Here is a 13,937-nt window from a genome sequence, read left to right on the forward strand (position 1 = left end):
TCCCTGAATTTGAAGAGTCCTATCTTTTTCTGTTAAATATTCGGTTACATATGATGATATAAGTGCCCATACTTGTAGTTGATTTTGATCGATGGTGGTACAGCTCGGTCTGTGTTGCTGCTGGAATTTGGGTTGATATGGTTCCAACATCCTGATCTTCCCCCATCGATTGAAGAACAGGGCGATCGCTGCCGCCCACAGGAAAAGCACCAGGATTACTATCAAAGCCTCCTCGGCTCTGACTACGACTGCTCCTGGACCTAAAACACGTGAAACAATTCCTACTTTTATTTACAATCATCTACAATCACGTGTGTTAGCTTAGGTTAAATATGTGTTACCATAAAATGTAGACAAGGCAACCAGTCACAAAATAGTTCAAGGTCACAGTTTTGTAATCAACTTAAAAGCAAGAAAATGATCCAACACATACGAAATGGTTGTAGAATAATGACAAAACTCTTAAGCCAGATACAGAAGTTCTTCATGGTTATTTTGTTAGCCGAAGTCAATAACGAAACAGTTCTCAAGTTGCAGATATTAATTCGATAGAGAAATTGCATTGTGGTACCCTCAGAGCACCTGTCGTACAGGTTTGACGGAACTACACTTGCAATCCGAAAGATGATCCTTAGCACTAACTTTCTGGCAAGTTCTTATCTAACTATCCCAGTATGATTATATTACGAACTAATTCCAGCAAACCGAATCCTTCGGGAATCTGCAGAGTTAGAATGTGTATACCTTGAAATCAAATCACTTAGCACGAGTGTATTAGGTAGTCTTAAGGGTATTGTCTGAGGAGAGAATTTGGACGTTCAGATTGCTAGAGTGAATTGAACAGCGGAACTGCTAGGTTGCTGTGGTGAAAATGTCGAGAAAAGGGTTTTGACGACTGAAGTCGGAAGACGCAACAGAGGGTTCCGTTAGTTTAGCTATCCATCTTAGAAACACGACTTAACATCCTATACAGGAAAACTATAAACTAGGAACCCTCCACTATGGAGATCTAACGCTTTAGCATACGAATGCCTTAAGATAAGTGTACTCCAAGGAACATGTTAATGTGGGAACGCCTCAAGATAAATGTAAACCAAGATAGAAACGCCCTGAGATAAAAACGTTTCATGCTAGAGATGTCTTAATGTAGAAACACCTCACCGTAGAAACATTCATATATAGAAAAGTTTTGATATAGAATATTTCGTTAGTAGAACGTTCCATTAGTGGAATAATCCACTGTACGAGTGGGCACCAGTGGGTCAGCCCACTATAGGAACGCCCCCTTAGTGGTACTGACCATCATAGAACGCCTTATCAGTGGGAGGGTCCACTGTGGGAACGCCCCATCAGTGAAAGGGCCTATCAGAGGAACGATTCATAAGTGGAACGCCCCCTCAGTGGTACCACCCACCGTAGGAACGCCCTATCAATGGGAGGGTCCACTGTAGCAACGCCCCATCAGTGAAAGGGCCTATCAGAGGAACGACTCTATAAATGGAACGCCCCCTCAGTGGTACCACCCACCGTAGGAACGCCCTATCAGTGGGAGCGTCCACTGTAGCAACGCCCCATCAGTGGAAGGGCCTATCAGAGGAACGACTCATAAGTAGAACGCCCCCTCAGTGGTACCACCCACCGTAGGAACGCCCTATCAGTGGGAGGGCCCACTGTAACAACGTCCCATCAGTGGAAGGGCCTATCAGAGGACCGACTCATAAGTGGAACGTCCCCTCAGTGGAATCACCCAACAAAGGAACGCCCCATCAGTGGAACAGCCTACCAAAGAAACGACTCATAAGTAAAACACCCCTTCAGTGGCACTGCCCAACACAGAAAGGGCCTATCAACGAAATGACTCAACTCAAGAATGTCCCGTCGGTGAAACTGTTTACTACAAAGGCGTTCCAGCATAGGAACACCCTACTATAAACCACGCCTACCACAGGAACGCCCCAACATAAGAACATTTCACCACTTAAAAGTTGTACCACTTGAAATGTCAGAAGGTAATGCATTAAAAAGATAAATAATTTAATGAAAATAATACTAATTCCTTTTCACATTAGCAAATGTATTTTTAAAAGATATAGCGGTGCTTGTGTATCCGTTTACGATAATGGTACCCATAATGTTCCATGTCGGTGGTATTCGCGCTTTATGATAGCGGAATCAAACCAGATGCTTAGTTTTAATGTAGGAGGGAAGCCGTAAAATTTCAGATACCCGGTAATTTCCTTTACATTTTGCAGGTTTAGTAGCTCATTTCTTGCGTGCAGATGTAACTAAATATTGATAATGGTTACGGGAGTAAAGATACAAGATGATGTCTGAAATATGCATATGCATATTCACCAGGTTGGAAAACCACATGAACTTTCCGTCGTCGGTATGAAAATTTTCATTTCAAATGAACTACTTTGTTTAAATATTATAATTAATTTGAAAAACGTAATGTCTATTATACTCTGTTGTAAAGTATAATAGTGTTATTAATAAGGTACGACCCAAATTCTTTCTGGTAACTTCGTTCTACAGTCGTCGCTCGGTAATTCCCTGCTCTTGGGGCTTCGGGGCGGTATTCTTATGAATTATCGAGCGAATAGAGTTTATTTTATTAACAATTACTAATTGTATGTAATTCATAGGTGTAGTAGACAGTGATTATGTTCTTTAAAATAAAAATCAATGAAATTTGTGAGAATATTTTTTCTTTCTCAAAAAATTCATACTGTTTTATGACAGTTATCGGGGCTTCGAATCTAAAAATTTATTGTTTCTACCTTATCTTCTACCTACAGTATTATTTCCGAATTTATAATCGTCCTTGGAACAGTACGCGATATAGATTTGCACAGAAACGTAAATTGAGAGTCGTTCGCTTAATTAAACGGCGGATCAATAGAGTACAATGAACCGAAAGCGAAACGAACTTGAAAAGAACCGTCGCCGCTTTTTTTCGACGTTTCCCGATTTCAAATGTCGATGCGGATCAAATCGAAGGTCTACACGAAACTTCTCGAATGAAAGCAACGAGGGCTATAGTCTCTATGGGGTTTTGTGAGATTTTCAACTCACCGTCCGGATACGTGGAATTGATTTCGGTGGTGACATCCAATTCCGTCGCAATTGATCCGACGGGGATCGAATCATCCGGAGCCTCTTCCAGCTCCAGTTCAATCTTTGTCACGTGTCCTAAACAAATTAACAATTTGTTTAACATACTTCCATATCAAATAAACTTGGTATCGTGTCGAGCTATCAGTATAATGGCGCTAAGGGTTATATAGTAGCAGAGTTTGAAACTTTGTAACTCTCTATATATTGCAGTTTCTGTAATTCTGAACGTGTGCAGTGATAATATGTGAATTTATGTAAGTTTAGAAATGTATATGACTTTATACATTTGTGCATGGGGATTGTAAAGCAGGTACAGTAGACTCTTGTTATATTGCCATTTTGCATATTTTCCAATTTTCTAGTTTTTTAGTTATCAAATTTATTTATGTGAGTTTATAGATATAATTTTGTATATTTGTGCAAGGGGTAGAACCAATACAGTAGACTCTTGTTATATTGCCATTTTGCATATTTTCCAATTTTCTAGTTTTCTCATTATCAATTTTATTTATGTAAGTTATAGATATAATTTTGTATATTTATGCAAGGGGTAGAACCAATACAGTAGACTCTTGTTATATTGCCATTTTGCATATTTTCCAATTTTCTAGTTTTTTAGTTATCAAATTTATTTATGTGAGTTTATAGATATAATTTTGTATATTTATGCAAGGGGTAGAACCAATACAGTAGACTCTTGTTATATTGCCATTTTGCATGTTTGAGTAACTACATTGTTAACTTGCAAATTAAATAAAATGATAATTATTGAAACCTTGAACAATAACGACAGGGTTGGAAATAATTCCCAAAATTGTTAAGGAAAATTCGGTGAACCGGCAATATAATGAGATTCCACGTGAACAAAGCTAAGTCTCGGAAGCTTTAAAGTGCAATCTTAAAGATTACGATTGGAAGGCTACCACAGTGAAATGTAAATTCTAATTGAAGCCTCTCTGAGGTCTCATCTTCTTTGATCTTTATATTTCCTGTCGCAAAGGTAATTCTATTCTGGTTCTTTCGTTTCCTGCGTACAAACTAACCCAGAAACTGTCCCAAATGACCAATACTAATTTTACTAATATCATCACGAATTATAATAATAACACCCATTTAAATATAACATAAATTTATCAAAATTTAAATAGTACCATTATTATAATTTTAAAAATAATTAATTAATGAAACCAAAAAAAAATCAGTAACGTCTCTAAAAAAACGTAATATTAAATTTTTTTTAAAAATATCAATAAAACTGTTGCTATTTCATTTTATAAAACCGCGTTCAAAAAATGTAATAATTCTCCAAGAGTACCGATGAAAAGTAAATAAAATTTAATCCAAAAGAAGATTAATCGATACGTCGTACGAAGAATAACGGAAATGAAAAATGACTTTTAAATCCGACTTTGAGAACTTTGCCGAAGGGAGATAACTTCTTTGGTAACGTTATTTGTACACTGTTCAAATACGTACTACTGTCGACGATATCGTGATGTTCGTTTTGTGGCATTGTGACATCGTACTTTCTTGATTGATTTTTTCCCTCCACGCTGACAGCAGAAAACTTTCACGCTGTTCTGGAACAATAAGGACGGAAAATCTTTTAAAACTTCTTATTTTTGTAGGCTGCGAAAAGTACACAAGTAAATATATTATCGCATCAAATATGGGATAAGGTTCCTAACAATTCAATTTTTAACTGTGCTTAATTTAGAAGTTTTCGTATATTTAAATTCATAGGACGATTTCCAATTTTCAAAATTAATAAGTGTGAAATTAATTAATGGTTATGTTAATATGAACTCTGTGACGTTTTGTAGAGAATATATGCTTTCACAGAACGAAGCCATAGAATGCTCATAATTCCTTTTCCTACCACTTATCGAATATGTATTCCATGTCTGCATCGTTGCTATTGTATCTTACAAATGAGATTTGCGGAACACGTGATACGCGCAATTTTTCTCTTCAAATAACTTGTGTACAGTGTTTTCGCGTCGTTTGTAATGTACTATGTCAGAGGTTATCAAAAGGAATTGGGGAATGTGGGAATTGGGGAATGTGGGGATTGGGGAGTGTGGGAGTTGAGGAATGTGGGAATTGGGGAATGTGGGAATTGGGGAATGTGGGAATTTGGGAATGTGGGAATGTGGGAATTGGGGAATTTGGGAATTGGGATATGTGGGAATTGGGATATGTGGGAATTGGGATATGTGGGAATTGGGATATGTGGGAATTGGGATATGTGGGAATTGGGATATGTGGGAATTGGGATCTGTGGGAATTGGGATCTGTGGGAATTGGGATATGTGGGAATTGGGAATGTAGGAAATAGGAAATGTGGGAATTGGGGAATGTGGGAAGTGGGGGATATGGGAATTGGAATATGTGGGAATTGGGGAATGTGGGAATTGGGATATGTGGGAATTGGGTAATGTGGGAATTGGGTAATGTGGGAATTGGGTAATGTGGGAATTGGGATATGTGGGAATTAGGGAATGTGGGAATTGGGATATGTGGTAATTGGGGAATGTGGTAATTGGACAATGTGGGAATTGGACAATGTGGGAATTGGACAATGTGGGAATTGGGGAATGTGGAATTTGACAATGTGAGAATATCAACATTTCACTGCAAACAAAAGCACATAACTAAATAAAATTTGTATCTCAGAAAAGTTGAGAAGCACTGTGGCAGATCAATCAACAGTCGCCGTATAGGATACATAAACTACAAGCGATATAAAACAGAAAGGAATTGCAGACCGATATAAATGATTGTATTTCTTAAGACTCGAAGGCAAAAGGTTTCTTAGCAATTTTTTGGAGATTGCATTTCTTTGTTGGAACAGGGGTTTAGACACGCCACTTAACCGTGAGAAAGAAAAGCTTTAGCAAATCCGAAAGTTTCGTATTTCCAGGGTAGTAGAGGCCCGCTTACCACTAAAAGCTTGGTAGACAGTGGATAAAGAGCAGGAAATTTGTATAGAAGAAGGATGAACTGAAGATAATTACATCAAGACGTCGTCAGCCTCCACTATTTTCTTAACATCCTCTTTTACTTTGGTGGAAAATAGGTCAACGTGTACATCACAATTTTTATCTTTTTTTAATTGAGAGAGTATATGTTCTGATAGTTCAGACGTGTTATAATAGATTTCTTGATGAGGAGGTAGGTGTAGGTGGGAGGAATCGTTAATGGCGATATAACGAGAGGAAAGTGACAGGAGGTAGTGGCAAGTGGAGTTAGGAATTTAGAAATTTTCTAAATCTACGAAATTACTAATCTTTCGAGTTTCCAAATTACCACTCTCCCTAGTTTCCAAATTTTCAAATTATAAATTTCACAAATTTCAAAATTTGTTTGAAAAATTTCCACATTCCCCAATTCCCACATTCTCCAATTTCCACATTCCCCAATTCCCACATTCCCCAATTCCACATTCCCCGATTCCCACATTCCCCAATTCCTACATTCCCCAATTCCCACATTCCCCAATTCCCACGTTCCCCAATTCCCACATTCCCCAATTCCCACATTCCTCAATTCCCACATTCCCCAATTCCCACATTCCCCAATTCCCAAATCCCCCAATTCCCAAATCCCCCAATTCCCAAATCCCCCAATTCCCAAATCCCCCAATTCCCAAATCCCCAATTCCCACATATCCCAATTCCCACATCCCCCAATTCCCACATTCCCCAATTCCCAAATCCCCCAATTCCCAAATCCCCCAATTCCCAAATCCCCCAATTCCCAAATCCCCCAATTCCCAAATCCCCCAATTCCCAAATCCTCAATTCCCACATTCCCCAATTCCCACATTCCTAATTCCCACATTCCCCAATTCCTGTTGATAACCTCTGACATTTTCAAAATTTCAAAATTTGTCAATTTACTATTCCCCCAAATTACCAATCTCCCAAATTTCCAAATTTGCAAAGTACTACTCCCCCAAATTACCATTCTCCCAAATTAGTAATCCCCCAAATTTCCATCACAAAAATAAAAATTCCCAAACTCACAACCTTACAATTTTCCTATAATCTCGAAAAATTTCTCAACTTTCAAATTTCTCTAATTGTATAAAAGAAGAAACTGAACTCGAAATGAGCATAAATTATTTCCAATTAAAGTTACTTTTTTATAAGAATAAAGAGAAGGACACGACAAGTTTCCCAAGACGATTATCTCGCAAGGTTTTCTCTACGAATGCCATTTTAGTTTCAGCTAATTTTACTCCGTCTCCCAGATCACGCTTACAATTAGCGTTAGTAGGGCTGCAATACAATGATGCAAACTGTAAATGGGAAACGGAGTGAGATTTCGATGAAATTAACTGGAAGACAAGTTTCAAGATATTTCGGAGACAAAAGCTGATGGACTCATTAAAATTACAAGGGTGTATATACAAAAGTACTGATTATACATTCTAATATTTTATTAAGGAAATCTTGGATTTCTGCAAAATAAACTATAAATTCTCATGGTTTCATTGAAATCGGTGAATGAGGTTTTCCCTCGACAGGAAGATAATATATGTACAGTGGCCATTTTTCGCACCCCTGTCACTCGCAAAGAAAACTTCACGCGGAATGTCTCCATTCAAGCTGTAAATAATAAAAACCTACAAATTTCAAATATTCTTTTATATTAAATTTGAAAGAACGCAATTAGAGAGTACAGTGCGAGGTATCCTGTTTAAATAAATTTTCGTAGAATTTTAATTTCTACACTGATTGTCCGCGTTTCCCGCCTTTTGAGAGTGCTTCGTGCAAAAAGTAGCTACAAAATGTCAACGAGCCTGCTTTATCGATAGATCTTTTCTACTGTCAGCAGTAAGAGCTGCTTAGAACGAATCGATAGCCCGAAACTTTATCAACGAATTATAACTCCAACACAAAACAACTCAAAACCTCGAAAAAAATATGTATACAAATTTTTAAAAAATTGTTAAATAATAATTGAAAAGTCTAAGGTTTACATACAATTTTAAGTAGGATAATTTCCTCCATTTCAAAAGAAGGTTTCCTTGAACATTGACCTAATTGAAATCGACTAAGAGCTTTGAGATTTAATTTCCTTTCCACTGCGAGTGTTTTGGATACATTTTAACGGAGTTGCGAAACAGTGCAGTTTTATAACTTTTCTCTAATCTACGAGTTGTACAATAAACTTTCATGTTTTAATGTAGCCTCGGAGTTTAATGGTCTGTGCGATAATAGAGGTTTTGATAATAAATTTTGAGGAGTATTATTCGAAAACAGAGTTGTGCCAAGAGATTTGTATAATGGCGATATAGCGAGAGGGGAAAAATTATCTTGGAAAGGAATGTGGAAAGAGAGATTCAAATTTCTGAATGTGGGGATTATAAAAATTTGTAAATTTAGTAGTGTTGACTAGTAACATAGATAATGGCAATATAGCGAGAGTTGAAAATTTCTTTTGGAAATTTGGGTTTTTGGAGAGAAATGCAAGTTTCTGAATGTGAGGATTATACAAATTTGTAAATTTAATAATTTTAACTCCTAGTATAGATAATGGCAATATAGCGAGAGTTGAAAATTTCTCTTGGAAATTTGTTTTTTTGGAGAGAAATGCAAGTTTCTGAATGTGAGGATTATACAAATTTGTAAATTTAATAATTTTAACTCCTAATACAGATAATGGCAATATAACAAGAGTTGAAAATTTCTCTTGGAAATTTGGGTTTTTGGAGAGAAATGCAAGTTTCTGAATGTGAGGATTACACAAATTTGTAATTTTAATAATTTTAACTCGTGATATAGATAATGGCAATATAGCGAGAGTTGAAAATTTCTTTTGGAAATTTGGTTTTTGGAAGAGAAATGCAAGTTTCTGAATGTGAGGATTATACAAATTTGTAATTTTAATAATTTTAACTCCTAATATAGATAATGGCGATATAGCAAGAGTTAAAAATTTCTCTTGGAAATTTGGCCTTTTGGGGTGAGATCCAAATTACTGAATGTGTGGATTATAAAAATTTGTAAATTTAATAATGTTGACTACTGATACAAAAAATGCAATATAACGAGAGTCTAACGTATCACTCATATAATCCCTATTTCAATCAGTCAAATCCACCGAGAATCACCAAGCATTTGAATTGATCAAAATCGCCAAAGAAACAAATTAAATATATAATAATAGTTAAATAAAACACGTAATAACAATAATTAAATAAACGAAATGGTGCACACATTTCTATAATAATATCAATGAAACCGAAATGTACCTCCGGCAATAGAAAATCAGAATTAGTACCTATCGGTTTTATGACAGCAAACTAGATGTTACGAAATCGGCCATTTAATATGCATTAACCTAACAGTTCACAAGAGATGGCTCTCCAATAAACGCAATTATGTTAACTCGTTTGCTTCGGGCATCAGTGCTTGTACCGCATCACTCATGCCAGACTAATTTGTCTTCTAAATTGAAAACAAAGTTTGTCTTATGCAATTTGCATGGCCAACCATTTCTCTTTCCAAATAATTTGAATGTTTCGTTAATTGTCACGTGACAGGCCGTCCATATTCGTTCATGGGACACGGAAATATTATTATGCAACGCGGTGATATTTATGCAAATCGTGTGTCAAATGCAAGAAATAAATACAACGTTAACGGAATACACGTATAGTGTAAAGTACGGGAAACGGAATATATAATGCTTTAATCGGCTTACGTGGAAGAGAAAATATTGTATTTTAAATACGAATTTGCATGGACGTCAGAGATCACTACGTGCACGTATACCTATCGCACACAGCTGCTGACTAATGACATCTTTTTATATCTTTGCATTTTATGATCCATGCATTATACATTTTATTTTCCTCCACGTATATTGCATACTTTATGCTTTCGCTCCTTTATTTTCTACTTTATGCCATTCACTTTTCATCTAATTTTATTTTTGTATTTTATGCTCGTTTTATACTCTTCCAATTACACTTTCATTATTTCATGGGTATTATACATTTCATATTTTCATACTTTTATTTTGCATTTCATTATATTGCATTTTTATTTTTATTTTTTTACTTACTCTCATTTATATATCATTGAACATTTTATATTTTCAAACTTTTATACACATCATGCATTTTGCATTTTTACACTTTTAGTTGACTCTTCATATATGGCATATTTTGTATTTTTATTTTTTTACTTTTTCTTATTTATATACCATTGAACATTTTACATTTTCATACTTTTATACACATCATGCATCTTGCATTTTTACACTTTTAGTTGACTCTTCATATATTGCATATTTTGTATTTTTATTTTTTTACTTTTTCTTATTTATATATCATTGAACATTTTATATTTTCAAACTTTTATACACATCATGCATTTTGCATTTTTACACTTTTAGTTGACTCTTCATATATTGCATATTTTGTATTCTTATTTTTTTACTTTTTCTTATTTATATACCATTGGACATTTTACATTTTCATGCTTTTATACACATCATGCATTTTACATTTTTACACTTTTAGTTAACTCTTCATATATTGCATATTTTGAATTTTTTCTTCTAACAACTGCATTTTTATTTGTTCATTTTCAGAATGAAAATTTAGAAAGTACTTTATTTATTTATCTACTATGCTATTTGCATATAATCAATGTTAATCAGTAACTTATATATAACAGGTAATTATCGAACAGCGAAATATCAAAACAATCTGTACCGATCTTGCATTACTCCCTCGACTGCACCTATCTTCTCACTGTCTACGATATTCGTACCTGAAGTCCATATATCGAGAGCGATATGTAGGTAAAAAGTAGATGATAGCAGTGACCAATCGATAACCGAATGTCTACCCTTTAGCAGACTTTTTTCTACCATAAATCCTTCTTACTTTACGGTGTAGAGTGGGAACGCTCTCCACAGACATCAATCCAAAGATTGCAGGGCGTGTTGAAGGACCACATTTGTGGCACATCATTGTTTATGGCACATCAATCTCGGTGAGTGGCAAAAAAACGCGCGATAAAATTGTGGACATTCAACGAGATTACAAGAATTTTATCTCGGATTTTTGCCAGCTTCATTATTTATTTAATAGTGGATTTATTAGTGATTCGATCGGTGAATTAATTTTGGGGAAATATCATACATGATCATTTTTAATTTTAAATTGTATTAAATTAAAAATTGTAATTAAAGTGGAAAATTATATGAAGCATTTGATTTTTATATTTTTATGGAATTTACGTGTTAGGATTTTATTTTGTGTGCGTGATATATGTATATGTATGGTAGAGTCTCGCTATATGGCCGCAAAGGGAAAATGTGAAATAACGAGTGTAACAGAAGAAGTTGTTTATATAAACGACAGTTTAAATTCCAGTATAATTTATGATTGATCACAACATTATTAAGGAATTTTAATTCAGCCAGAAACTTAATTAAAAATGTTTTAATTAAACTAACCAATAGAAATTAATATTGAACGGTTAATAAAAATTAATAAATTCTATCAAATTTCCTTAATTAAATTGTAACCAGGTGAAGATTATATTTAACAATCTTTTCTGACGAATTGAATCCTAATTATCGATTTGAAGAAGTCCTAATTAGGATTAAAACTAACTGCCATTTGAACGAAGTATTTCGTAATTACAATCTGAATATTTCAACTAAAATTAACGTTTCAAACGTCAATTTTAATTAAATCGTAATTTCATTCTCTATCAGAAGTGTTATAATTAATTTTTAATTACAAATTAAGTTCACGTTATTGATTCGTAGAAACTGTAACCAGATATTAGAACTGTTAACAATCTCTAATTATAAATTCTGATCATCAATTTATAGAGATCTTAATTAAAATATAAACTTGAATTATTTATTGTACGCGATTGAATTAAACGGTGGATTTTATATCTTAATTAAGTGTTCTTTAATGGATGCTTCGATCAAACAAAGTTTTAATTATCGGTTGATATTTAATTATCGAGTAAAAATGCTTCAATTAAGAGATGTCAATCTTCTGTTCAACAAACTTTACTTTCCGGAAGCAACGCTTGAGAAAGACTAATAAATTTAGAGATTAGAAAATTTATCAATTCTCAAAATTCCTAATTCCTATATCCCCCAATTCCCACACTCCCCAATTCCCAAAATTCCCAATTTCCACATTCCCCAATTCCCACATTCTCCAATTCCCATATATCCCAATTCCCACATTCCCCAATTCCCACATTCCCACATTCCCCCATTCCCACATTCCCCCATTCCCACATTCCCCAATTCCCACATTCCCCAATTCCAACATTCCCCAATTCCCAAATCCCCCAATTCCCACATTCCCCCATTCCCACATTCCCCAATTCCCACATTCCCCAATTCCCACATTCCCCAATACCCACATTCCCCAATTCCCACACCCCCCAATTTCCACACTCCCCAATTCCCACATTCCCCAATTCCCACATTCCCCATTTCCCACATTCCCCAATTCCCACATATCCCAATTCCCACATTCACCAATTACCACATTCCCCAATTCCCACATTCCCCAACTCCCACATTCCCCAATTCCCACATTCTCCAATTCCCACATTCCCCAAATTCCCAAATACCCCAATTCCCACATTCCCCAATTCCCTAATTCTCCAATTCCTACATCCCCCAATTCCCTAATTCCCTAGTCCTCTAATTTCCCAATTCCCAAATCCTCAAGCTCTTAACTTGTTCATGAAAAACGTGTCCAGTCACCAAATTACAATTCCACGATAAAATTAATGGACCAACGAAAAATGTTGTCCGTCTGAACAAAAAACGAAACGAAATGTTTTCACGATAAAACGATAACGAACCGGAACGTGTTGTTTTTGCCGGGCAAACAAAAACGACTCCTTTTCGTCCAAATTTTTTTCTATTTATCGTCCCAGTCGGTCTTCACGTCTCATATATCGCAGTCCACACATATACGCTCACCTCAGACTACATATTTGCTCGTGTGCGTGTTTCTTCAAAGGGAATAATTCCGAATGATTACAGAAAATACTTGTCAATTTCCTCTTAGTAAAGTTTCCCTTCGACTCCATCTTTTTTTTCTACTGTGCAATCTACTTAGGTAGTTTACTTTGCTCAACGACGTTATCGATAGAGATTCTCTGTTCTCGGTAACTGACATCAAGAATTAAAAGCCTTCTGCTTTTTTTATACCCGTCCGTGCTACGGGTATAATAATTCTTATTTTGTACAGGGTGAGTCATGTGTAGGGACTCTTGAGTGCCTTCGTTATTTATAGGAAATTTGTTAGGTTAGGTTGAAGTACTTAAGTGTTACACTTTTTGAGGTTATTGACAGATAATCATATGATTGGGGAAGAAGCATGCGACACGAAATAAAAATGTTAAAATAATATTGTAATATCAGTTGTTTTGACTGGGGTGATAATTGTAACGTTAACGACATATGTACACATATGTGCAAGTATGTTACTTATTGTATGTATTCATGTAGTACTACTTATAAATGTGCTACTTTTTACCTGTACATGTATATACCATGTATTATATACTAATACTTTATGTAACGTTGTATACTACTTCGTATGTGTACACATGTATGTGCACTTACGTGTGTGGACACATGTCTACACATATGTTACTCATTGTATATGTTCATGTACTACTACTTATAAGTATACTACTTCTTATCTGTACATGTATATACTACGTATTATATACTACTACTTCATATGTGTACACATGTATGTGCACTTATGTGTATATACACATGTCTACACATATGTTACT

At 35.2% G+C, this 13,937-nt stretch overlaps 1 protein-coding gene across 1 annotated transcript in view; it reads right to left on the minus strand.

The window, feature by feature from the left end:
* LOC100877365 (uncharacterized) overlaps positions 1–13,937 on the minus strand; it is a 36,597-nt gene that overhangs the window by 13,730 nt on the left and 8,930 nt on the right. Inside the window, exons 2-4 of the mRNA XM_012289958.2 lie at positions 4,597–4,700; positions 3,079–3,195; positions 73–260 (exon numbers count right to left, since the gene is read on the minus strand). Coding sequence (XP_012145348.2) covers positions 73–260; positions 3,079–3,195; positions 4,597–4,633 — 342 coding nt within the window. The 5' untranslated portion in view covers positions 4,634–4,700. The remainder of the gene's footprint in view (positions 1–72; positions 261–3,078; positions 3,196–4,596; positions 4,701–13,937) is intronic.

Source organism: Megachile rotundata, chromosome 16 (assembly GCF_050947335.1).
Source record: "Megachile rotundata isolate GNS110a chromosome 16, iyMegRotu1, whole genome shotgun sequence".
NCBI lineage: Eukaryota > Metazoa > Arthropoda > Insecta > Hymenoptera > Megachilidae > Megachile > Megachile rotundata.